This window comes from Plectropomus leopardus, chromosome 12 (assembly GCF_008729295.1).
Source record: "Plectropomus leopardus isolate mb chromosome 12, YSFRI_Pleo_2.0, whole genome shotgun sequence".
Classification (NCBI taxonomy): Eukaryota; Metazoa; Chordata; class Actinopteri; order Perciformes; family Serranidae; genus Plectropomus; species Plectropomus leopardus.
Genome location: NC_056474.1, coordinates 17,608,539 through 17,634,938, shown reverse-complemented (window position 1 = coordinate 17,634,938; position 26,400 = coordinate 17,608,539). Strand labels below are relative to the sequence as shown.

General features: G+C 41.3%; 1 protein-coding gene across 2 annotated transcripts in view; it reads left to right on the top strand.

Moving 5' to 3' along the window:
- The window catches only part of LOC121951460 (receptor-type tyrosine-protein phosphatase S-like), a 97,560-nt gene that overhangs the window by 14,353 nt on the left and 56,807 nt on the right, over nucleotides 1-26,400 (top strand). The window contains exons 2-5 of one of the 2 annotated variants that reach the window (XM_042497789.1): nucleotides 4,773-4,986; nucleotides 10,826-10,971; nucleotides 13,442-13,583; nucleotides 23,872-24,060. In XM_042497789.1, the coding sequence (XP_042353723.1) occupies nucleotides 4,842-4,986; nucleotides 10,826-10,971; nucleotides 13,442-13,583; nucleotides 23,872-24,060 (622 nt within the window). In that variant the 5' untranslated portion in view covers nucleotides 4,773-4,841. Of the gene's footprint in view, nucleotides 1-4,772; nucleotides 4,987-10,825; nucleotides 10,975-13,441; nucleotides 13,584-23,871; nucleotides 24,061-26,400 lie in introns of both variants that reach the window. The other variant, XM_042497788.1, reaches the window with a different exon arrangement.

Below are 26,400 nucleotides of genomic sequence, written 5' to 3'. Positions count from 1 at the left end.
AACACTGTTTGGATGTTTGGATGCAGCATGGGGGCATCCGTAGCCCTAATTTCAGCATCCTGCAGCATTAAGACTGATAGAGATTCAGACGCACCCGAGTCTCCAGATTCATTTATATTCAGGGCAAAGAATCGTAGCATTTGAGTGACAGGTGTGTTTTCTTGTTAGAGAGGAGCCTCAGATAGTTTATTTCTACTGCTAAAAATGTAACCAGGGCGGTGCAGCTCATGCCTGCAGTAAGCCGTGCTTCATCCTGCGCCTCTGATCCTCAATGTGTCTGTGTGTGTGTGTGTGTGTTTATGCATGTGTGTGTGTCTGTATATTTGTGTGTCTGTGGGCTGTGTGTTTAAGAGAGTGAGAAGGGACGTGTGAGGGAGTGAGTGCCAATCTCCCCCATGATGCTTTGCCATCTGCCATGTGTGTGTGTGTGTGTGTGTGTGTGTGTGTGTGGGTGGCCCTGTGGGTGTGCATGCGTTTTGTGAGTGTCCTGTGCCTACAGGGTCCAGGGTCAGAGGAAATGTGAGGTAATATCACTCTCAGCCCCTCCTTGTATGAGGATAGGACAACGGCTCCTACCCCAAACTTCTCCTCTCCGAGCTGGCTCACAAAGCCATGCATAATTGATAGAGAGGTTATTTTTATGCTGAAAAAATATGTGTGCGCGTTAAGTTCAGAATCATTGGCGAAACTATAAAAGAGAACAAATGAAAGTGGATGTAATCTTATTTTTTAAAACCCTGAATGTGCTTTTTTTTTAACCTCCCGTTGTGTTCCTAAAAAAAATATATATATATATATATATATATATATATATATATATATATATATACTTATACAGTATATTTGGATCTTTTTTTTCCCCTGATGAACTGGGTCCCCAAAAGCATCAAAACACACTCACAACACACAATCTAAATTAACCCTTTTGATACCTTATGTTTTCCTGCAAAAACATAGGAAGAAGGCAATGAGCAACTTAATTAACTTAATTGTAAAAGTACAAGAAAATTACCGGAAAATTAGCACACACAAAAAACAATCAATAAAAACCAGTTGGCGAAAAAAACAAACCAAAAGAGAAAAGAAAATGACCTGAAAAAAAGTGCTTAAATATCATATTAATTCTGTAAAATAACTGTAATTGTATAATTATGATAATTCAAGATTTCAACGATTTTTATTGCCTTTCCAGCCATGCAGTACACGAGAAGAATCAAATTAAATACTCATGTCTTGGTGGTCATTAAAGAATAACATTATAATAAATTAAACACTGGGTTATCAAAAAAGTATTTTTAATAAATAAATAGAGTGAGTAGTGCAGTATGTAAAGAGTAAAAGCCTACAATTGTAAAAATAATAATATAGACTTATGATCTTTTTTTTTTTTTAAATAAATTTTGCATAATTTTCTACAAATTTCTTAGGATTTTTGGGACATTTTGCAATGAAGCTCACTGCCCTTTTCCCCATGTTTTTTGAAAACTAATTTGCTCAGGGTTCAAAGGGTTTAAATCCTCATAAAAGATGACTGAACACAGCTCAAGAAAAGTGATGTCGCTTCAGGTTTCAAAGGGTTAAAGCTTTAAGAAATTACAAGAACACGAGCTTCCTATCAGGTGTACTATCTCACTGCTAGTGTGGTGCCGCAGGAAACAGATCTGGTCTTTCTATCATGGCTCGTTGTCATGGAGACAGGCCTTGTGAGACCATCTCAACCCACTTGTGGTGAAAGGCATCATGGGTAACAGGGGGAGGGGGTGGGGGTGAGGTGAGAAAAACAAAACATGTCATCTTCCAAGGGACCCAGTGGAGCAGGGGGCAGGTTGGATGCCACCTAAACAGTGTTATTTCATCAGCCTGATGGAGCACAATAACCGGTGTACATTTCACCACCTGAGCTATGGTGTCATTATCAGCCTCCCCACAATAAGTAGCACATGTATCCCCATCAATCTATCTGTCTGGCTGACCATCTGTGTTGCCACGCTGAAAAAAGGTAATAAGACCGAACCCCTGCTGCTTATTCCCTCTGGATGCCGCGCCAGATGATGGGGAGAGCAGGTTGTCATATCTGTGAGGGGGCTGTCGAGGCCGTAGGTAGGCCTGAGTCATGAGAATATTCACAATGCTCACACCTTTCAAATCTGCTTCGGCGACAAGCAAAGTGCGCGGCCATTCTCCATCTACAGGAGGAGCGTGGTTTGAAAGCGTTAAATGCCATTAGCGTGGACGTGCCCAGACCGGTCTGCTGCTGTTGCATCTGAGTATCAGTTTTGGCTCGCTCCCCGAAGTTCACAGCTGTAAGACTCTCTAAGCCAGGGATGCTCATCTAGCTTTGCTGGGGGCCACTTTCGCAAAATGACAGGAGGTCAGGGGACAGTTGCGACATGCCCCCATGCATTTTTCTAAGATTTTAGGACATTTCTCTGATGTTAGGCAATTTGTCGCAATTTTGGATGTTTCTAGAATTTTCAGACATAACTAGGATTTTAGGACATTACTATGATGTAAGGATGTTTCTAGGATTTTAGGCGTCAATAGGATTTTAGGAGAAAATAGGAGGTTTTATGTATACTAAAAGTACAAAAACAATTCCAATGGTTAATCACTTTATTTTTTTTTTTGTGAATTAGAAAATGGTTTTGGGGCCATCCGGCATCCTATTGGTGGCCAGATTTGGCCCGCGGGCCACAAGTTGAGTATCACTGCTCTAAGCCCTTTTGTTTGAATTGTGTCAATGGACCAACAACAGCTGAAACAGCTGGCACAGGGCAGCTGTGGAGAGAGGATGAGGGTTTGGATACAAGCAGGGGTTAGAGTGTGTGTCTAGAAAGAGAAGGAGATGAATGATAGGGTGCGGCAGAGTAGATGGCATCATGAGAGAGGAGGTTAACAAGGGAGGCGAGGAGGAGAGTGGAGAGGCGAAGGGAGGAAGGGGATGAAAGGAGATGGGAGAAGAGGAGATTTCAGGAATACGGTGACTAATACGGCAGTGAGACGAGGGTAAGATTAAGGATTAGGTGGAGGGTGAGCGACTACAGTGGAGGTAGAGCAGAGAGGGCTTTGTCAGCAGGTGAAAGACAACGAGGAGGGGTGGATAAACTGAGAATGAAAGAACAGGTTAGGCTGAGGTCACAGAGAGCTATAAAGGCCCCATCAAATCCAGCACACAGGACAGAAGCAGACACCGCAACATACGAGGAGTACCTAATGTTGCAGCGGCCGTGTGGCTCCACGCAGAGCAGTCTTCCTAGTTAGATTAACGGTGGCAAATTGAGTTTCCGTAAGAGGAGAATTTACTTACCATGCTACCAATGGTGCTTGAATGAGCCCTGATCTGATTTTTCTTATCGCATTGTTCAATTGAAAAAGGGGACGCTGAAAGCTTTTCTATTCAACATCTATTACGCGGCGCTTGATAAGGCGAGGGCAAAGCGGCGCGAAAACGAGCCCAGTATCAGATAGGCGGCCATGTTTTCAGACAAGCTATTTTTAGTGTAGGAACTGGCAGACAGTAATGTGTTTGAGCAGGTCATTAGCTCAATAAGTGGTTGGAGGAGTCTTTGAATATGTAACTCACCAGAAATGCCTCTTTCATTTAGCAAAGGCGAGTAAAGGTTGGCCACGTCTCTGCTTCTCCATTTCTGCCCATGTATCGGGGATGTCAGGGTGAAAGCGCGCTTATGGGTGTTTGCACATATTTATGTGTCGATCACAATGTGGCCTGTCACCTGTGAATACTTATTATGTCTCCCCTGGAGCGTATACGTTATCCTGTTCTGGTGTTTGAAGGGAGACGTGCATTTATGTGATATATGACAGGTTAACAAAGGCTCTCTTCTCATTTGGCCTCCCCACCTGTGTTCTGACACATCAGGCGGAGAAGTGGGGGTCGGGAAAGCTCGATAGGACTGTGGAGTTATTGACTTCCAGACAGGGAGCTCCTGCACAGCTTGTCTAAATCTCTGCAGCAGAGCTGAATTATGCTTAGGCTTCCACATGTGCGCGACCTTGCGTGTTTATGTGGGGAAAGAGAACGAAATACTGACGGAGCTCCCCCCCAAGGCTAAGGATTAACAAGAGGGGCAACATCTATTAAAGCAGCAGTTTCTGATACATTTGGCGTTATTGAATTTTGCTGCATTCCTCCTGACCCCTCAATCCTCTTTGTTTAAGTGTTTTCCATTACGGCGGCACACTCTGGATGTATTATTGCATTAGCACTTTTATATGCCACCAGAACAGTAAAATACTGAACACTAAGAAGGAATTAGGCCAGAGCTGAAGTTAAATGAAATTATTAGGACGTCTGAGCAAAAAAAAAAAAACTTAAAAATGTATCATTGCGGCTCATTTCACGGCTCACTGGAAAAGGAGACTTATTAATACAGAGGCAGTGCGCTGAAAACTATTTTGGTCTGTTTCTTGTCTTAGTTGTTGAGCAGTGGCTCCATTGTTCTGGTATTAGTTCAGTCAGAGCTGGTCTGCTTGAGCTGTTAATCCCAAATCAGAAGTGCTCTGGCTAAATCAAAAGACCTAATCCTGCATTAGCATGAATTTGTCTTAAATTTTCTTCATGAGGATGTTCTCTCTACATCTGTATGAATTATGGTATGTTTTCCTTCTCCCCTCACGGTGCACTGACATTTCAGCTGTCGCTCTAAAAACAGAACTATGAATCAGGGGTGGAGGAAATATGCCTTTCATTGGTTTCAGCTGACCTTCATGTTTTTTTTTTTATGTGTGTGTGTGTGTGTGTGTGCGTGCAGAGTGCCTACCCTTGTTGAGTGAAGCCCAACCTGAATCTCCGTCATCTCCAACCAACCCCCGGTGGTGCCATGCCTCTGTCCAGGACAGGTGGAGTTCAAGCCCAATCCAGGAGGCCTATTCTGGGGCTCCGCCTTAGCCCCTCTCCCCTGTGTCTACTGCTGCCTTTGGTCATCCTGCTAACCGGCCCTTCGAGCCCCGTGTGCGGAGCACCAGGTATGGCTAACTCTCTGTCTGCGTTTTTGTCCGTGTGGCTATCTGTTTGTCTGCATTTCTCATTGGCTGGTCGCTAGTTAGCTGCCAGCTAGTTTATCTGGCTACCTTGCTAGGTAATGTTAGCTTACCACCTATCTACGTAACACGTACGTGTCTGTCTGTCTGTCTAACTTGACCGAGCGAGCGGGCTAGCGAGCTAGCTCGGTAGCTAGCTCGCTAGCTAGCTCGGTAGCTAGCCGACTGGCTAGCTAATTAGCTCTGTATCTAGTTGCTGTTAGCTAGTTATCTATCTATTAAGCAAGTTAGCTCAACCTCTCCTTATTCTTCTTATTTACAGCCTTCCCGCAGATCCTTAAAAAAGTCTCAAATTACATTGAATTCATTAATCTAAAAACGAGGCCTTAATTGGCATTAAATTGACTTAAATTAATCCTTTGAAAGTCTTCAAAAGGCTCAGACATGGGAAGTACGATTTTTTTTTTTTTAGCATTTTTTTTCCTGTTGTTACATGGAAAAATGTGGGCCTAAAACCAATATTAATGTCCCTTTTTTGTTAAATAATTTTAAAAAATGCCTTTTCTTAAACTTTTCATGATGGGAATCCAAGGAGTGGAATCTCACATGCAGAATGAGATAAAATTACCCGGAAAACCATCGTAAAATGCCAAATATGTACTACTTTTGTTGTCAAACAGTTTTATTATAATATGTATACTTTTTCACTGGACTAAAAAGTTCATATCTTATGTTACCATATACATTTGGGCAAAATAAAAATGTTCCTCTAATTTGTATTATTTTGCAATGGCATTAAAAAATATTAAAAAGTCTTAAATCTACCTTGCATTAAGATGCAGGAACCCTCTATCTATCTATCTATCTATCTGTCTGTCTGTCTGTCTGTCTGTGTCTATCTATACCTTTCTTGTTTGCCTTTTTTACTCATTAAAAGAGGAGGAAAATGATTATTCAATGATCAAAATATTTGCTAATTTATTTTCTGTCAATCAGCTAATCGATTTATTGATTAGTTGCATTAGTTGCAGCTCTACAGTAAATGTGACGCACAAATGTGTGGATACATGTGAAAGTGTACGCATTCATTCACATCCTTTAATTTGTGTGCATCAGAGGAGTGAAACCAGGCTGGTCAGTACGTAAGCACTGGACTGTGGCGTTGTTAATATGTTTTGATAAGCCGGGAGGTCCCATCAGCATGTTCCTCATCATCTCCTTGATTACAACATTTCCACATATTTCCTGCCTCAGTTCGTCCACACACATACACCCACACACACACACACATGCTCAGACACACTCAGCTGTCACTGCTCTGAAAATATAACCAAAGCTGATTTCTTGAAAGAGGATGCAGGCTAAAGATGGAGATAGCACTTCTCTCAGTTAGGAATGGGGATTGTCTAATGTATTTTTCATTTTCCATTTGTGTAAGCAATTTGAGGCCACGATCCTTTGAGTAGACTCACATCATATCTGAAATATTTTTATATTCAGTGAAGAGGTAGAATTACACAACACATAACTTTCAGTTGAAACGTTGTGGGATTGAAGATTTCTGCCTTTGGACCACCTACAGTCTATCTCCACAGAACAGACAGTGCTGTAAAAAAGCTCCTGCTCCCATATTTCCCCAGCGTCCTCAATAAAAAAAAAACAAACTACTTTTTACCATTAAGTTTGGCAGAACTTGTAAATTAAACCGAAACTTAAACTTTAACTAAAGAAATGAGATAGACATGTTTCAAAACTAGCCAAGAACCAGTGAAATGTGATATTTGGAATCCACCTTTTCTTTGATTCAAAATGAATCTGTAGTTATTATTTTTTCCCTGGAACTATTTGTGCAATTTTTATTTTTTTTTGCAACACTGACTGTATTCTTCACTGTTTGTCCTGCAAAACTGATCTAATTTTAAAGGACAGTTGACCCTGAAATCAAAAATACATATTCTTTCTCTTAACTATACTGCTATTTATCAAGCTGGATTTTTTTTTTTTTTTTTTTTTTTGGTGTAAGTGGCCAAAAGTTTGAATAAAGGGTGTGGAGATGTCTGCCTTCTCGCAAATGTAGGGTCGACTATTGTTGCTTTCATAAAATATTCATCAAGCAATGTGAATAGAATAACTAAGTGGGTGAAAGTATATAACAGAACAGCTAGAAACACTCTAGCAACACTCATAATATTAATATAACTAAAATCTAAGATGATATCTAGTCTCATATCACAATATCAATATAATATCAACAAATTGGCCTTCTAGTCTATTCAAGAATAACTTTTAATTAAAGAAAAAAAGAAAAAGTTTTTTGTTTTAGGAATAATGCCTAAAACAAACTGTAATCCTAGAGAGTGGCATTTGTTTGTAGGGCCTCCATGTCTCTGATTCAGTGGCTCACATCAAATCTGTTCCACCTTTTTGAGAAAAAATAGAAAAAGAAATCACTTCAAACATGATACTCTTCCATTACCGTGTGTATTTTATGCAAAACAGCTCTAATATTCTCCTCATGAAAATGATCTGCATTTAACTCTTAAACACAAACAGTGTTAAAATCATGCAAATGAAGTTGGGAAAAATTCCTTTCAATTTTGTCACTTGTGAGTCCAAATTTCCATCCTTCAGCTACGCCGCATTCTCCAACTGTCCTCATCATCTTTGTATCACAGGATTTGTTTTGCTGGACACATTTGGCTGTGAGATGCAAACAGATTTGACAGCAAAGACACACAAACAGGAAGAGATGAATTATTAAAAGTGGCTTAAAGGCTTGTCAGACCACAGCTGGTTCGCCATAAGGCACTAGTTAATGCAACATTTCACCAGGAGTTACACTAATTTCCCCAAAAGAATTTAATGACAAATTAAACCTGTACCAGATAGTTTCATGTTCACATGGCACACGGCCAACCACACTATTACCATATACCTGCTGGTGCCTCTCACATCAGAGGGCGGCAGTCAGTCAGATGATTATTGGTTACAAAGGTGTTTCATTAAAATCAGTCCAGTGGTAGATCAGTGGTCGACCCCTCTGGTCCAGTGCAACAGAGTGAAACCTGCCATTGAGGAGACTGAGCTCCTCATTAGTCCCTCATTTTCCAGGCGGCTTTCTAGAACCTGCAGATCACATAACACTTTTCTGTCCAGTGCAAATCCATCTAGAGCCAGTGCCTTGCAGTACTATTCCCCAGGCTTTCAGAAGAGGCTTAAGTGGTAACATTGCCAGTGGGGTCGGTTTTGCACTAGGATTGGTGTTCAAGCCCATTTAAGAGCACACAGTTTTTGACTTGACGTAAAGCCACTGTAACGCATGTGGAAGTCATAAGAAGCACATGAAATTCTTTCCTAATCCCAAAGCGAGGAGAAGACGGTTTTCAACCATGACATTTATTGGACTTTTGATAGTTCACATATTGTTGGCAGGGGAAAAGGGCAATTTGCTCAATACTCTGTGTGCCTCTCTAAGAGTCGAAAAGGCAGGAAATATCCCGCTCTTGAGTTCTAAAATGGTCGGCATAAATGTGTTCTGATTGACTATACTGTACCAGCTTTTTGCTTCTTCCTGTTGAGGATTATGGCAAGCATAAAATGAAACCACTTTATTTCTGACATTCAGAGTAGGTCTTTTAGAGGCACACAACACATTGCAGCAGGCGCAGGAGAAGTCTTTTGACACGGTGTTATTCCATTTACTGTCGAGCCATTGTAGTGCAACTGGGAAGTGGTCTGCGTGGCTTGTTAGCCAGTGAAGGAAGGAGAAGTGAGAAAACGTGCAAACAGGCTGTCTGAGGCCGCGTCTACATATAGATATTTTTTCCCCTTCGTTTTAACAATAATTCTGTCCAGATGAACTTAGTGTTACAAAATATCTTCGCCCACACCAGAATGTAAAAATGACTCCAAAAGTTAAAGAGTTGCCTGTTACTATGAGTACTGTATTTATACAATAAAAGGCAGCAACTTACTTATTTATGGAGCTGTGCAAGCCACTGCATTGTTAACAACACCATTGTGCAAATATTTCACAATAAAAAGCCTAATTTTAACAAATCGAGAGATTCTGTCCACAGAAATGTTGTCATAGGGCTTTTATTTTGAAATGAATGACAGGAATTGTCAAGTTAGAGATCAGTATTCATTTTTTACGTCTATGACTGGATATGAACATTGAAACTGTGGTGAAAGGTAGCACGATGTCAATGTGATTATCAAAAGACCATTTTCACTGCATATTTTTGCAGAAAAATAAGAAAGATTTCTCTCAAGATGTTTCGCAACTGAGTAGCAGTCTGCCTCGTCACAGAGGGAGTAAAGCGTACAGGCTAATGTTACCTTTTTAAAAACACCTACTGGTGATCTAATCATCACACAACAGATTGCTCACGCAAATATAAAATTACCCTTCAATTCTTTGTAAAAGAATTGTTCCTCCAAAAGTAAATAGTACAATACTAAATATAAAGTGCCAACCAAATTTAAGTGCCAAAAGATTAAAATAAATAAGCCTGTGCGAGTAAACTTTTTAACAGTTGTATCAGCTTAGTTGTAAAATTAGTCAGGCTCCACGTGACTCTGACACATTACTGCCTCTCAGGATTAAGACTGAATTTCACCTTTTAATGAAAAGTCAGTTTATTTGTCAAACAATTTCAAACTGACTGGGCAGATAGTCATATTGGGGTGGCACCCAGCCCACTCCCTAGACACGCACCTGCACTGTTCTTTAAAAAATCTCAATTATAGTGACCTGAAAGTCTGTTTGCATGAGGATGAGAGTCCCAAACGCAGAGGAAAATATGCATTTGCAAAAATATGTGAATACATTTAGGCCTCAATCTGCTAGGGTTTATATAAAAGGCAGGCTTTTTTTCTCTTGGTTCCTGTTCTGTCTTCAGAGCAGAAGTGAATCAACACAGCAGGACCTCACCCACCCAGACACATGGAGAAGTGGGAGGAGGGATCCAGGTTGCTATGGTAAGGGTCATCCTGACTTCACCCTGATGGATCGCAGCGATTCTGTAGCTGAGGAGGAGTTAAGCTGGGCACCATGGCAACAGGCCACAGACGGATAGCAAGGGGTGGGTGCGTGAAGTTGTTTGATTGATCTGACTCAGCCACTGTGAAAAATATAGGTTCAGTACTGTTGGCTCAATATCGGACATGGAAATTGCTGTTTTCTTACAAAGGCCAACTGCTGCACTTACGCATCCCACATCAGATGCATCATAACAACAGATGAAATTGTTCTCCTCTGAGGCAGAGCTGGAAATTAACTGACATTGGTAAATCCATTGTGTTTGTTAATCAGAAGAGCAAATCCCCCTATAGGTATTAGAGTATGCAGACACAAAGTGACACCTCTGATATTTATACATTTAAACCAATTATATGCTGTGAATTGCAGCCAACACTTCTCCTACCTGTGAAACACTCATGTGTCATGACAGCCTGCGCTGCATGCAGTGCGAGGGTAGCCTGCACTGGAGGAAGCAGAGAGAGAGACAGACAGAGAGAGAGAGAGATGTTCCTCTGAAGCCCAACCCCATCTTTTATTTATGACCCACAGGAAGTCCTTCAGCATGTCCTCTAGATGATACCCAGGAAGTAAGCACAACACGCAGCCATCACAACACAAGTCAGCCTGACCGGTCACTGACAGCGAAATGGGGCGTGGTCAGCAGGGGGTTGCTGCTGGCCGTGGAGTCAGTTTGATGTCCTCTGGGTTTAAGGGTATCAATTTTCATGCTTGTGTTATTCCCCCCCCCCCCTTCTTTCATTCCTTTCCCCTCTCCCTCTCTCTCTCTCTGTGTCTCAGCTCCCCCGAAGTTCACCAAGATTCCCACAGACCAGATCGGAGTGTCAGGGGGTGTGGCATCATTTGTGTGCCAGGCCACTGGCAATCCCAAGCCTGTCGTCTTCTGGAACAAGAAGGGCAAGAAGGTCAACTCCCAGCGTATCGAGGTGGTTGTCACAATGCACAATGGTCACTGTAGCAGCACCATGAATACAAAGCAGTAAATCCATTAAAAAACATGTATTGATTTACGCATGTACACAATGGTAATGACTGTGTCTAGGTTATACTGTGTATTTCTAGATAGATAGATCTTGCAATATGTATTCTTGCTAGATCAGATATTGCTTTTGATATGAATTGTTATTATTTTGTTTTGCGTTCTAGATATACCACAATCTTGTTTCATAAATGGTAAGTTCAATATTTTTCAGCCTGGAACCTTTTTTCCCACATTTTCGCCTCTACATGACTAATGGGAGTAACAATTTTTGAAACTGGTCCAGTGTTGAGCAAGAGCATTGCAGCTGTTAGCAGCAAACACAGGCTGGAATGTAAGCACTTGAGACATTTGTGCACCGTCAATTTATATCCACTAAAAGTGTTTATATTTGCTGCACACAGGCTCAGATTTTTATTTTATGTTTCAGAAAACATTACAGAAATGATCCTTACAGAGACAGACCTTTTTGTTATAGAGTAAAATCCTTTTTGTTTAACAAAAAAAAAAAAGCTGAAATTGTCATCACCAAACCCCCCCAGACTCCATTTACATACAAAACAGTTTTATCATCATGAAACACACTTAATTCAAACCAAAAGAGACAAATTAAAACCTACAAAAGCAGTCTTGGATTATCTTTCCACTGTTTCACTAATCATCAACTCTGGATTGGTTGAAGTAAGCCCTTAATTCACACAGTCAGATGTGAAAATATGAAGGGGCTATACATGATAAAAAATGCTGTTTATATAAACGGAGTCTGGTGGGTTTGGTGAGAGCGATTTCACTGCATTTTCTGGTTAAGAAAAAGGTATCTCTGTCTGAATCCTTTACATAATGATGTCAGTCATGTAGAATTATAATCTCAGCCCGTCAGTTGCAACAGCAAGAACTTTTAGTGGACGTAAATGGATGGTGCACAAATATCCCAAGTGGTTGCAATGCAGCCTGTTGCAGGGCTTCCACCTGCAGAGATCCGGCTCAATACTACACAGATTTCAAAAATTGTGTTTCCTTTTAGTTACTTATACACACAAAACATGGGTGAATAGGGTCCAGGTTAAAAAATACAGTGCCTACCTTTTAAAGGAGTAGTCCAACATTATGTGAAATACACTTACTTTCTTGCTGAGAGTAGAAGATTGATAGTGCTTAAAAGTAGTATTAGTCAAATGAGCATATTTCCCACTGCCATTTTTTTCTTCATAATATGAATTTGACTACAACACCGTTTCAAGCGTCGGTTGCAAGATTTAATTAAAGCTTAAATGTAATCATTGATGACAAATTCATCGCAGCTGAATTACAGGGACATTTTTCCAAACTGACATAAAAATATGCAGCAGATTGCATTAAACTTCATTTTCTACTATATGCACATATTGCTGTCCCTAAGCTATTTGCTATCAAGCATGTTATTTCACATAGGAGCTTAATCACATTAGACGCTTGATTGTATGTTGATGCACTAATATGACCTAATGGTTAGTGTTAGTGCATTTCAACCAGAAGACCCACATTCAACCCGCCCCCCCCCGTGTTGGTAAGTATCTACCCTGCTACGTTGTGTTCTTGTGAAAGACACTGAATCCCCACCAGCCCCAGGAACGCGAGCTGAGCCTGACCTCGTGGCAGGGAGGGCAAGCAAAAAAAAAAGGAAAAAATCCCTTTAGGAAATCAATAAAGTATTATGCTGTCATATAACAACCCACTTGTGACCAAAGACTATATTCAGTGTAATAAGAAAAAGGACCGAAAACATTTTCTAATTGGTTTTACATCTTGAAATCTGGTATATACAAACTTTGAGCAATTATCTAAAAGTACAACTTGAAATGTTTGGATCAATGAAAAATAACACTTTCAGCAGTCAAAGTCAGGATTCTTTGAAAAGTTAGGAAAAACATTATGCTAAAATTATGTTCTTTTAATGTCCTCCATATGGACTATTTTTTTACACAGCCAATGTGCATATGTTTGATATCCAAGTTGTTATGAGTTTATAGGTGCTGAATACTTGATGTTCTGTGTACTTTTTGAATAAACCATTTTCTTATCGTCCTATATTAAGTCTTCGGACACATGGGACTACTGTTTTCTTCTAAAATATAATGAAGTGTATATTTGAAAAGGTAGTAGTCCCATGTGCCCAAATACTAAATGCAGTATGACAAGAAAAACTCACTTTTAAGCAGTATGGTTTCATCCATTTTTAAATTTTCTTGAGATTTCTGCTCAGGCAAGCCTAGAACATTTCCAAATTTTCGAAGGAAATTTGCAGGCACATGTGGATTCATCTTTAAAAGAAAAACACTTATAATGATTTATAACATACTTTGCTATTATTTTACTAATTAATCTGATTGTTCTGCAGTGATTAATGTGTTTTTTCCTGTGGTTCTGTGGCTGTCCAGACCGTAGAGTTTGATGAGGGTGCAGGTGCTGTGCTCAGGATCCAACCGCTCAGAGCACCCCGAGATGAGAACATCTACGAGTGTGTGGCACGTAACAGTGAAGGAGAGGTGTCTGTCACTGCGAAGCTGGCCATAATCAGAGGTGAGACACACAAATCCTCCACCGTCACACAAACACACACAGCATTGCCATCCTTTTCCACTTGAGTGGTGCTTTCTTTTCACGTGCACACACCTGGATTCAGCCGTCGTCTCCGCTTCCCTGGGCTGTCAGTTCTGGATGTGACATTAGAGCCAGGCCACACCCTGCTGCCACAGCGGGCTGCAGTGCACTGTTCTTTTTATAGTCCCTCCGAGTGCGACCAAGCGTGATCTGGCCACACTGGGGGCTAGCTAGCGTGCTAGCTCACGGTTACTTCAGCATCCCAGTTTGTTGTAATCACTGCGCTTCCCGGCCAGAGTGAGGGTGTTAATCTAATGTACACTGTCTCCTCGGAGGGAGACGTATCTAATATGGTGCTCCAACATGCTATGAACTAAAGTTGCAGCATGTGGCTGCGAGCCTGGGATCTGAGCACTGGCCTTTCGCCCAGCACAGCTGGAAAGGATGAAGAAATAGAGGGATGGCTGCTTGGGCTGTTACTACATGAAGAAAAATCAGGGGATTAGGCCTCGGTTTGGCAGACTACCCATTTCTGCCAGGAGAAATTGAGGAAGAGAAAGAAAGAGGGAGGAAGAGGTCGAGGAGAGGTGAGAAGGAATATGATGGAGGGGGAGGAGGTGATGGTAAGTCGAGCAACACAACAGGATGGTGTGAAACAATAGAGATGAAATGGGATGTCGGAGGAGTGGTGGAGGGGCTGTAGAAGTGCGGGAGATGGATGAGGATTGTGGAGTTGGCAGGGCTGTGTGGTAAGCAGAAGGCTGGTAGCCCAGGGAATAGACTCCTGTCCATCTGTTACCCGGTCCGTCATCTCTGCACACACAGCCCCAATCTAAAGCACATTACCACATAAACTACACCTCGAGGGCAAGCCTGTCAGTGTGTGTGGCCTTGTGTGCCTCTTCCTGTTTGTGTTAACTTTTCTCTGACTGAGATCTGTGAACCGTATCGTCCCCCGTCCCCGCTGTGACAAATAGAATCAGCCGTCTTTGATTCTTCCTAATCAGCTGATACTCAGACTACAGGACTGTGATGAATGAAACAATATTTAACCCAAAGCGCAGACCAGATTTAGACCTGATAGTAGCTTAATTGTACACTGCAAACTCACGAGCTGATCTCACTCTTCGAAATTTCAGAAACCGATTGCCTTGATAAAGATAAGTAAATATGAAAATTAGTTTTAATTTATGTTTATTTCATATGTAATTGTTAGGTCTATGTATTTAATTTTATGTAGTTGTTGCTACTTGAAAGTGATGAGTAAATTAACTTGTTCTGTATAAGTTATAGCAACTTAGCTTTTTAAGTTAACCAAGTTAGTCGGCCTTAACTGCTTTATGTATTTACATACATATATTATGTGTATTAGGTGAATCTTATAAACAGATATAAAGAAAACATAACGTAAGAATAGTTATACTTAATAATCTTAGTCATAGCAATCGGTTTCCTCGATTTTTTGTAAAATTAAGATCAGCTTGTCAAATTTTACATTGTAATAGTTGACTTTTCAATCCCTGAATGAGGATGCAATGATGGGTTGCAGACCGATAGCAACAAAGGTGTTGGTTTCTGAAGTATTTTTTCCTCATTGTGTAATGTGACGGAAAGAATAAATGCTGCTTAGATTATATAAATCTGTCATCCAACAGATTTTGCCATAAGGTGTTAGTTATCCCTTTAATACCGTGGTTATTGTTGGAAATGTTGCAAATCAGGTAACAGGGCTGTTTACGGCATTATCAGATTTGATATGATTTTGGGATCCATGTAATAATAATACCTCTACTTTTAGGTATTTAAAGTCACGATTGGTAACTTGAATGAAAATAACTTTTTGTCATATTTTATGAAACTGTCACTACATCTACACAGTATAAACTGAGAGAGTTTGAAAAATAACATTTTCCCCTTCATGGTGCTTCTGATTGAATATACTAAAATCTACCATGCCTGATCAAAAACAACTAATCAGAGTCAAGAAGTCTTTCAATAATGTTAATCAGTGTTCGTGAACAGCGGTTCCAACTGTTAAACTAGGCAGCGCTGAGCAGATATGAATCAGGATTCTGTTACTGCATTGCCTATTTTTTACCTCAGATGTTTTCAGAAACATATTTTAGTGTACTGTTTAGCTGTAAAATGAGAGTTTGCTCCAGCCAGTTGGTGGTGCTTCATTTTGCTCGACTGTTTTCAATATGGAAAACAAACTCTCTAAGTATTTTATTTTTATAAAACGTATCCACAACAGCTAGAATTCACTGACATTACTTTCTGCTTATTTTATCCATGAACAATATCTCAATTGAATTTTCCAGAAAGAAATGACTTCACAACAATATATATTAATATGGTGTTATTAAATTTGTGTTGAGGAAGTTTTCTGTTTATCCTCAAACATAATTACCACAGTGATGCAAGACTGTCCTTCATAATTTAAGGACACCACAGGTTAATGTTTCTTACAAGACATGTTTTTTAATCACCTCTAATATTAAATGACCATTAAACCTCGGTGATATGATTCAGAGCTGTATCAGTTTCAGAGCACCTCATGAATGCAGCTAGGAACAAAACAATGTACCACTGTCAATAAATATCCCTGAGATTGACCCAGGAACCGAAAATAAACTTAAGATTTGCCTGCTATTAGACGCACAATTGGATGTTTATTGCCAAGGAGCTCTTCAGGAGTTATGGTTGACTTCAATACTTAAGTTTTCATGTGATATTTTAAAACAAAGAAGCAGATATTTTCTAACACTTTTGCTGACTTTTTGTACCAACGATTTCATACCCATCCGTTTCTTGGCAGTGATCCAAATGCTTGCCACCTAACAATATATATGCAGAAAAATATTGAGACATTTACTTCTATACACCTCCTCCCACTTCACAACTCTGTTCCTCAAAAAACATAACTCAGTGCCTCTGAGTATTTGACAGCGTGCTCCAAAAGCCATACACCAGGTGGAGTGATATACTGTGTAATAGATCATGTCATTCAAGAATGCTGTTAAGTGCAAAAGAAGGTCTGCAAAAACTGTTTGGTTCGAGCTTTTCAAAAACGCGGTTCATTGGAGAAAAGGTCCACCAACCACTGATGTAAAAAGGAGGCTTTCCATTACTGACCAAACCCTTGAAAAGTCTTTTCATCCCCGATGTGTTTCATGTCATCGTTTTGTATAATGGTTGACAGACACTAATAGCAGTGCTGTACAGTGTGAGGGGCTTGTGGCTGGCCACAGGATATGAGCCACAGCTCTGTAGGCTGCCTAATGGATGGAGATGTGGTAGGTTATGGTCAGGGAGACTTTTTGTGCCTTCAATATTATCATCACACATCACCCATCCCATTACCTCCTGTTCTTCCTCCTCTCTCTTTTCCCTGACTATATCTGTCTGTCTTTGACTCTGGCAGCCTCCTCTTTGGCCCTCAGCGATGTCCGTTTCTAATTTCATCTCTCTTGTTTTATTCATTCTTTCATTTTCTCTGCCATCTATTCTGCTTGACCCTCACTGTCTATCCAGACTCTCTCTCTCTCTCTCTCTTTCTCTTTCTCATCCTTCCTTTGCAGTTTTACAGGCTCTCTGCTGCTCCACCCTCCCCACCCTCACCCTCTCCAAACCCACCCCATCCCCTTTCCACCCGAACTGCTCTTTTCTATGGACACTGCAGTTGTGTTGTTCCGCCTTCAGGAGATGTGAATATCTGCAGTTCTGCATGTTTGAAAACCTCTGGTGGGCGAGAGATTCTCATCACCGCAGCTGTGTGTGTGTGTGTGTGTGTGTGTGTGTGTGTGTGTGTGTGTGTGTGTGTGTGTGTGTGTGTGTGTGTGTGTGTGTAAATGCATGCACATGGATTTCTTTGTTTGTGGGCATGTGTGTGTGCGCACATATCTGTGTGTGTGTGTGTACGGCTGGCTTGTGCAGAGTAATCCTGATTATACTCACCTCCCAGTGTCCCATTTTAGGAGAAAGGGAGGCGAGGGATGGGGGAGGAAAGGGGGTGAGAGAGAGAGAAGGGGGAGGAGAGATGTTCTGCCACCACGGCAAACACCCTTCATATGAACAACAGAGTCAGATCAGTGATTCCCCCCAGGCGTCTGCTGCATTGGCAGGCCGGCGGCTCAAGCAGCATTTCGGTCTGGAAACAACTGAGAGTATCATCTCAGCCTGCAAGAGGATTACACTCCTTGAGTGGAGAACCAGCTCTTTCATCATATATACCCCCTCATCTGCACAATTTTTATTCCCTCTGTCCTTTTTCCCTTTTTCTTCTTCTTCATGCATGTTTGCATGTAATAGAGTGTTATGTGGGATCATCATGTTTTGTGTGTTTAGTCTGCGGCTGCTGAGGAGAGCTCAGGATGGAGGGGGACACACGTGGGTTTTCAATGGGATTCATCTAGGATGCTAAGTCCAGTTCTGCATTGTATTGTGATCTATTATCATAAAGGCCCATTAGCATTTAAAGTGCTCCCCCTCAGCCCTCTTGCAGTCTATAGGAGTCAAAGCATTACAGCCTCTGAAGACTGCCGAGTGCTGCCAGATTAATCGTGAATCAGGCTCCCCGAGATCGCCTTTTATGCAGGCTTCTTTCATCCACGTGGCCATTCCCCGCTGAAATGAACTGAAAGATGAATAGGCAACCTGTTTCTTAACCAGGACAAATTATGATTTTTTGCAAGGAAGCGAGTGTTTGTGCGCGTGTGAATCTGTATTTGGGTGACTGAGGGAAATACAAAGAGAGACAGGAAAAGAAAACCTGGATTCGTGTTTGTTTGTTTGCATCATATGCATTATGTGTTTGACTTTGTGTGTGTGTCTGTATGCCCAAGTAGTTGTGTGTTTGTGAGCACGCGGGTGCATGAATTGCATATTTGCCCAGATTCGGTTGGCTCCACCGACTGGTTTTGGGCACGAGGCCTGATTGCCCTTCTGCAAACATAACCAGGCCAAAATGTAAGCTCTCCACCTCTTGATACATACAAACACACACAAACACAAAGCTCCAGGGAACAATGCTGGTTGGTCCTTGCCAATGTTCCCCCAAAAGCTGTTGACACACGCAGTGTTTATACACACATGGCGCATTTTTCCATAGGCTGTCTTATCAATTTAACCAGGAGATGAAACATAAGCGGTACTTTTGTGCAGCAGTGTTTGTGTTTGATAAATGATTCATTTGGTGAAAAGTGTGATCAAGGCCATGCCCGCAGTATCTATTTCAAGCAGCAGCTGACTCATCCAGGAGCCTGGCTGAATACCTGTAGCCCCTTTTCTCCTCTCCAGTGAACTGTACTTCGGTGTCCAGCACAGCTATCTGTCTGCTGTTATCTGTGTATCTGCAGAGTGCCAGTCTGCTGCTGTATGATGGTGTGCATTGCATATCTATCTGTCAATAATCTGTCTAATCTATTTAGAATATATTAACAGTGGTAAATTTGCTCAGGCTTGCATTCCTCACAGTAAAATGAAATTTATTTCCATTCGGGACTTTGATGTTAAGACAGCATTGATGCAGGAATCCAGGCACCTTGGCAACACATTATTTTACCAAGAATTTAATGTAAATTTAATAAGATGGTGAGCTGATGATGAACAATTGTGGTTGATTGTGTCTGACCAAAAATGCCAAACATTTGCTGATTCCAGCTCGAGAAAAATTGAGAATGTGAGAATTTACAGATCAATTTAGAACTGTCAAACAAGACATTTGGAGATGTCACCTCTGGCCAAATTGTGATGGATATTTTTTTTTATTATTATTATTATTATGTGTAATTTCATGAACAAATGATCTACAAAGTAGTCAGGAAAGATTCACAATAGTCTTGAAAGTTATTATTAATTGTTGCAAGTCATTTTTCAAGAAAGACTTGCAATCATTTGCTCCTTCTGTCTTCACAAATGTGACCGTTTGCTGCTTAAAGGGGTATTTTGTGGATTTTAAGCCAGCCTGTTTCACAAGAATATGGTTAGTATATTTAAATGAACTGTGGTAAATGTCCTCATGGATTTTGTTGGTTCTATGACTGTTGCTTAAACTATAGATTGTACCTCTGCAGTTTTGTCTGCCCACCACCATGGACACAAAAAGTATAGAAGCGATTGAGAGAGAGAGAGGGAGATGCCCTTTTCTCTCTATATCTCTCTCTCAAACAGAGACCAAAGTCAGATCAAACAACAAAACAAGGCAGTGTTCATTACATATAGGCCACAATTTTGTTAATGTATTGCCTATTTCTTGAGTAAAATGTCTTCAGAAACATATTTTAGTGCACTGTTTGGCTGTAATAAGAGAATTTGTGAAGGGGAAGCAGGCACTATGCTGTTCTTTTCCTGTAAAAAACCGAGGCTAAAAGATCATATTATAAAACTTGTAGCTGATAAAATATGAACTGAGATTCTGTTGCCTATTTTTTGCCTAGATTGTCTTCAGAAATATATTTCAGTTCCCTGTATAACTGTAATTAAAGATAGTTTGTTACCAGTTGGTAACCTTGTTGTTTTCTGTGGAAAAATTGGCCAAGCTCGCATTTATTCGCCGACCAGCTGGAGCGTGTATTGGTCTGATGTGGTGCAGTGCATTCTGGTAATTGTAAGTTTTCTACCTCATGAGCACATGCCACAGCCCTTTTCATCTGCAATCTCTGATCATGTAGTACCAGTATACATGTCTTTCTGCTGCTAAGACAGCCTAGTTTTATGTGAAGACCATCTTTCCAGCAATGAAATATGAGTTTTAAACAGCTAGTCAGACGACATGAGCATTTCAAAGACATCACCTCAGGCTCTGGGGATTTGTGATGGGCATTTTTATACTGTTTTTTTGACATTTTATAGACTAAACAATTTGAAAATTAATTGAAAGTGAAACACCATTAACTATGCATTTTAGCCCTAAAGAGTGAACAATAAAAAGACTCATTTTATATTTCTTAAGAAAATATTTAAAATCACACATTGTTTTTGCACAGTGTGGCAGTATCTAAAAATAAATGTGTCCATCCATCCCTGTTTCTCCTGCCTCATTCTAATGATTCAGTCTGAGGTCCACCTACACTCTATATTGCAGCACTGGTAAAGATCTGACTTGAATACAGAGCCAGGCCCCCCCTTCAAGCACACATACACACACACACATGCACACGCCTCGAGCCCGCTGCAGTGGCGTGCTCTAATTAACAGCCAGGGAGTCCATGTAGAAGTAGCCAGCGGGGTGATAAAAAGACCATCTGAACCCTCTCAGGAGAGGGGTGGGGTTGGGGGGAGGGCAGAGGGGAGCAGATGTAGGCCTGGCATATTCCCCGCCTTGGGGGAGCTCACCTCCTGACCTCCCCTATCGATCTCCCCCTTCTCCTTCCTTTCTCTTCCTGCCTGTTTCGTCAATGGACGCACCACTGGCCTCCGCTCAGGTGGATCATTAGCATTGATGAGTTGTAGGAGAGGGGAGGTCGGGGGGGGTCCCCTCCTTCCACTCGGGTTGGCCGATACCAGAAGGTTTGTATACGAGGCCAGATCACCACCTGAGCTCTAACCACATCATTCAGACTCATCACCAGACTCTCCTCTGAACTTTGATTGCTCTCTTGCCTTTTGTGGCATTTCTCCTCTCCATCCTCCTCTCAGCCGCGCCATCAGCAGCGGCTTGACATTCCTATCTGACGGGGTCTCTCCAAAGCTGATGACTGTGGAACGAGAGAAAGAGAGCGATAGATCCTATCTCCACTCAGCCTCTCATCCCCATCGCAGAGTGTGTGGAAGCAGATGGTACGCGTCTGTCATGTGGTTAGGTAGCAGGGGGCCCGGAGGAGGAGAGGAGCAGAGGAAAAACACACAGACAGTTGATGTGGCCACGGTCTGCGTCTCGGACTGTGCTTGGCTCCAGATTTGTCAGTGATGCCCGGTTTGAGCTTGCAAACTTTAAGGGGGCTTTGTTGTGCTTGACAATCAAGTGGGCTCGTGCGAGTTTGATTTATTAGCCGAGCGAATTTGCCATCTTGGTAATCGCTCTGCTGCTAGGAAAGTAGAATATATAATTATAGTTCCAGGTATGGGGGAGGTGTCTGTGTGTATGTGTGAGAGGGATAGAGTGGTTAAAAGGGTAAGGAGAGGAGGAAGCAGGAGTGCTGATGGATGCTTGATTACGTGTCTGGCCATCTGGACTGTTGTCACCGAGATGCTTAATCCCATTCACCCCAGAAAGTGCGTGTGAATGCGTTTGTGTGTATGTGAAATAGAAAGCAACTGTTTTTCTGCATGCAAACACCTTGGTTTCCCTGGATATGTGTGGACGTGTCTCTGTGCATTGTTCCACACGTCGCACAAATCTGTGAAGATGCTAATAAGAACACAGAAATACAAATATGTGCGCACACACACACACACACACACACACACACACACACACACACACACATATCCATTGCCCTCCAACGTAATCAGACATATCCAGACGCTATGCAGACACATCCCAGATCGGCCTCTCTAATCGTTGGTACATTTTAACAATTACTGCTAACAAGTCCTTATTACCCCCAGTGCCCTGCCCCTCCTCTTGATCCCAGCTTCTAATTGCTGCTGCTGTTTCTGAGCAGCTCTCTGCATAGTTATTAGACAGGAATCATTACCACCACATAACACAAAGCCACACCATGGAAAACTCACAGTTCACTGCCACCAAACACCTGTGTTTCTGGGTTAGGAGTGTACTGTATGTGTGTATCAGGTTGTGTTTATGTGTGAGGGGCACTTAAGTAGCTCCTGCTGACTGGGCGGTATGTTTATACTTCTTTAGAAACAGCCTGTCTCTCTCACACACACACACACACACATAAATACACACAGTAAAACCTAGCTGTGTCTGCACTGCCTGCTAGATCACCTAATGACTAGCTGGCTGTGGTGGGAGCGAGCACGCGGCTTTGATGAGGAAGGATATAGTGGCTCCGCTGTCCTCGCCAGTATCTCCACTTTCAAGGGCCTGCAGATGTTAAAGGAGGGAACAGTAGCTCTCACATCAGTGTGTGTGTGTGTGTGTGTGTGTGTGTGTGTGTGCGCGTGTGTGTGAGCGAGTCCTATGTTTCAGCAGAAGCAGAGTAAAAGGATTCAGTGTATGGCAGGGTCGACTGTGTCTCTGTGCAGGCAGATAAACCGGTCGTTTGTGTTGAGAAAAACTGCAGCTCAACTGTCCTAAAAATAAGGAGTAAACACATTTGTTCATTGTTGTTCCAGTGGATTTGAGCTATAATAAAGTATGAGCAATCCTCACATCATCGAAACCCCCCAGGTCCCCAACCACAACCCTCCGTCAATGTCTGTCTTTACCACCTTATCTGTTTTTAGCCATGCTGGCTCCAGGTGTGGCTGTGTTTGTCGGTTGGACTGCGAGCAGTCCATAATTTTGGTCCTGACTGAATGTGAACTTTTAACTTAATAGACAGTCCCCAACTAATGCATCATAAGGACTTTGGTGATCACCTGAATTTTCCTTTAGCACCACCATGAGGTTATAGTTTGTGGTTTTGATTAAATTAGTAATTCAGTAACTCACCCAGCATTATGTTAAATTTGTGAAGAAGGACTTTGAACTGAAGTGGAAGTGAAACTTACCTTTGCTCTCTTCAAAGCCAGACTTCATTGACAAAATCAGCAATTTTACTTCACTGAACATGGGAGCTGCTTGTCTGCCGATCTCTGGATCAGTTAGTTTGTTTGTGTAATTGTGTGACTTAAGGTTAGTTCAGATTCAAAGTTACACTATAACACAAAGATTTAACTTATCGAGGCAGTGATAAACCAGTAGCTCCTTTTCTCAGCGAGGCAAAATTACTCTTTTTGTCAATGGAGTCTGGCTTGTAAGAGAGAATAGATAGATCTCATTTTCAGTTAAGCTCTGTCTGAAGTGGCTGTCAGTTTCTCACCTATGATTTCAGTTAAAGAATTTTCGCCTTTTTTGGATCCTTTGTTCACCGGTGGCATGCAAGGAAAGCAAAGTTTTATTCAGAAATTCAATGTAACATGGGATGAGTAAATGATATAGAAATGGCCATTTGGGGGGCAAAGTGCTCCTTTAATTTTTCTTAGCACTATGATTAGTTATAATGCATATATACTGTTTATACAGTATATATATAGATATATATATACAATGACATTTCAGTCAGCCACCAGGGTGACATTTCAATCAGCCAACAGGGTTTTTGTTGCTGCCAGCTCCGTTCACTTCTTAATACATTATTTCTCTTCATTCTTTCAGAGGACCTGTTGCCATTTGGCTTCCCCAGTATAGACATGGGTCCCCAGCTGAAGGTGGTGGAGCGGACGAGGACGGCCACCATGCTGTGCGCTGCCAGCGGCATCCCCGACCCAGAGATCTCCTGGTTCAAAGACTTCCTGCCTGTCGACCCCGGCAGCAGCCAGGGTCGCATTAAACAGCTCCGATCAGGTGAGAGAGATGAGGAGTTATCATCAGATTATTTCATGTGAAAATAAGTAAACAAATGGTGCATCTAAAGCTTAGCATCGCTGTCAAGTGAAATCCCCGTTGATCTAAATTTGGTGATTATCGTGTTTTAATTATGATTGAGGGATTACATGCTATTCTCTGAGTTTATCTACATCCTTTGGGGGTGTAAAACCTTTTTAAAGCCAATTTCATAAAAGGATAATTGTGCCGCCCCTTAAGCCAAGAAAAAAAAAATGCTGTGTTTAATAACATTTGGGAGAAAAGATTATAAAAAAGATGACACTTTAAAGGCACACATCTCACCCCATTGCGAATCATAAATATCAGCATACATTTGGACAAAAAGGGAAAACAGGGTCTCATGTACACTTATTACAAGTAAAAAAAAAAAAAAAAAACACACAATTATAAAGTAAACTCACTTTGAAATGAATGCTTAATATAATAATCAATCCACCCCAAAACAGCCATTATATTTTTCTCAAAATCAATAGATACACAGATTAAAGTTTCTTCACATTACAAATTTAACTGATGCTCCTCTTATCTGCTGACCCGCCCAGCCTGAAATTGTGTGAAATGAGCTCGGTGTCTAAAAATCTGAACGCAAGATCGCTTTTCCAGTGACAGTAATAGGGAAAAGAGGGAGGGAAGCTTCTTCTGCTGCTACAGAGAAGAGAAAAAGTGTGTCTGTACAGACAGATCGAGGAGTGAATACAGAAGAATCACATCGTGTGCTTAAGACAGTTTGTTCAGCTTTGTTTATGCTCCTCTGTATAGATGACACAGTGTCTCCTGGAGTAGGCAGACACGTATTTTCTCAGCCATTCTCACACAGACGTCCTCAGGGGGGATGAAAGTGATGGTGAGGCGAAACCATTTTGTTGTTGCTTCATCCATATTCTCTGTGCTCCTCCGTCCTGCCAGCTCTGATATCTCCCCACTGTCGGCCAATATCCTTCACTGATCACTAGTGCCCTCTGTCAACCTTGCGTCTGCGTCTCCGTTCGAGGAGTTTGTCATTACGATGTTAAAACAAATATAAGTCCCACGCTTTCAGATTTTTAGTTATTGTTGCAACACTTGTCAAGTGCGACACACATGCAGTTTACAGTTACAAGTGCCAGATTAAACCACATGAAAATCTTAGTCATTCGTGAAGAACGGGTCTTTGTTTTTACACTGAAGGAGACCAAAGTCTCGTTTTTAGCCAATGAACGTGGATTTCGCTGTCTGACAGCTGTAACTAGCAGAGCTTATCAACTGTAGCTAACTGGCTAACTCATCACTGCTAACTCTGAGCGAGCTGGAAACCCTTTTCTGGCTTTCGGGGTGAAGGACAATACACATTTTTTCATCATTTTGATATGTCCCGTCCATGATTTGGATGGTCATAACAAAAATCAATCAAACAGCAAAGAGTGTTGAAATTGATCAGAGATGGTGGAAGTACCTACTAAATCTGATGCTATGATTTACCTATTTACTTCACATTTGCACTGATAATGCCCTGATATCTGCCCTACAACTAAAAGCAATATGATCATATATATATATATATACATACTTTCTGGCCGTTAATGGATAGGACAGAATTAGTGTGAAAGGGTAGAGAGGCGACAACAGGCAGCAGAGGGCTTAGGCAGGAGTCGAACCCGCTGAGCTACTGGGTGCCCCACAATATGAATATTAAAATGTATCTATCAAACAAAGACAGTTATTTTTATTAAAGGTAACATAGTATGGTATGTTGGTACAGTTCACACCATCACATTAATTAAGAAACTTTAAATAAAAACAGTAAAGGTGGTGCAATAAGGCAAAGTGTATGCGTTTTGTTTTTTTTATGTTCAAATGTAACAAAGTACTACGGAGCACAAGATGTCGAAAAGTATCCTGTTATAATGTTTAACCAAAACTTCAAGCTCCGCTTAAACAGATATTGTTACTAATTTTAAAGCTTTTCTACAGATTTTTGAAATTCTGTTTAGTTTTAAGTTATTCTTAATTTTATTCTCTTCATTCATTCTGTATATAATTCCCTAAAACAAATAACAGACAAACTCCATTTCAATATCTCTTTTAAAACCTATAGTTTCCAGGCTGTAAAAAGTGGAGGTGTCCAACGCTGCCTTATGAAAAAGTGCAGGGTACGTGTCCCCTGAGTCCCCACCATAAATTACGCCCCTGCCCAGCCTACTCTAAACCACAAACACATGAAAGGGACTCAAATATGCATTTGATGGCTGCATACCACATATTATGCAAAGCTACGTGTCCCGGGCAAAAAGTAAAATGCAGAAGACTTTAAAATAAAGG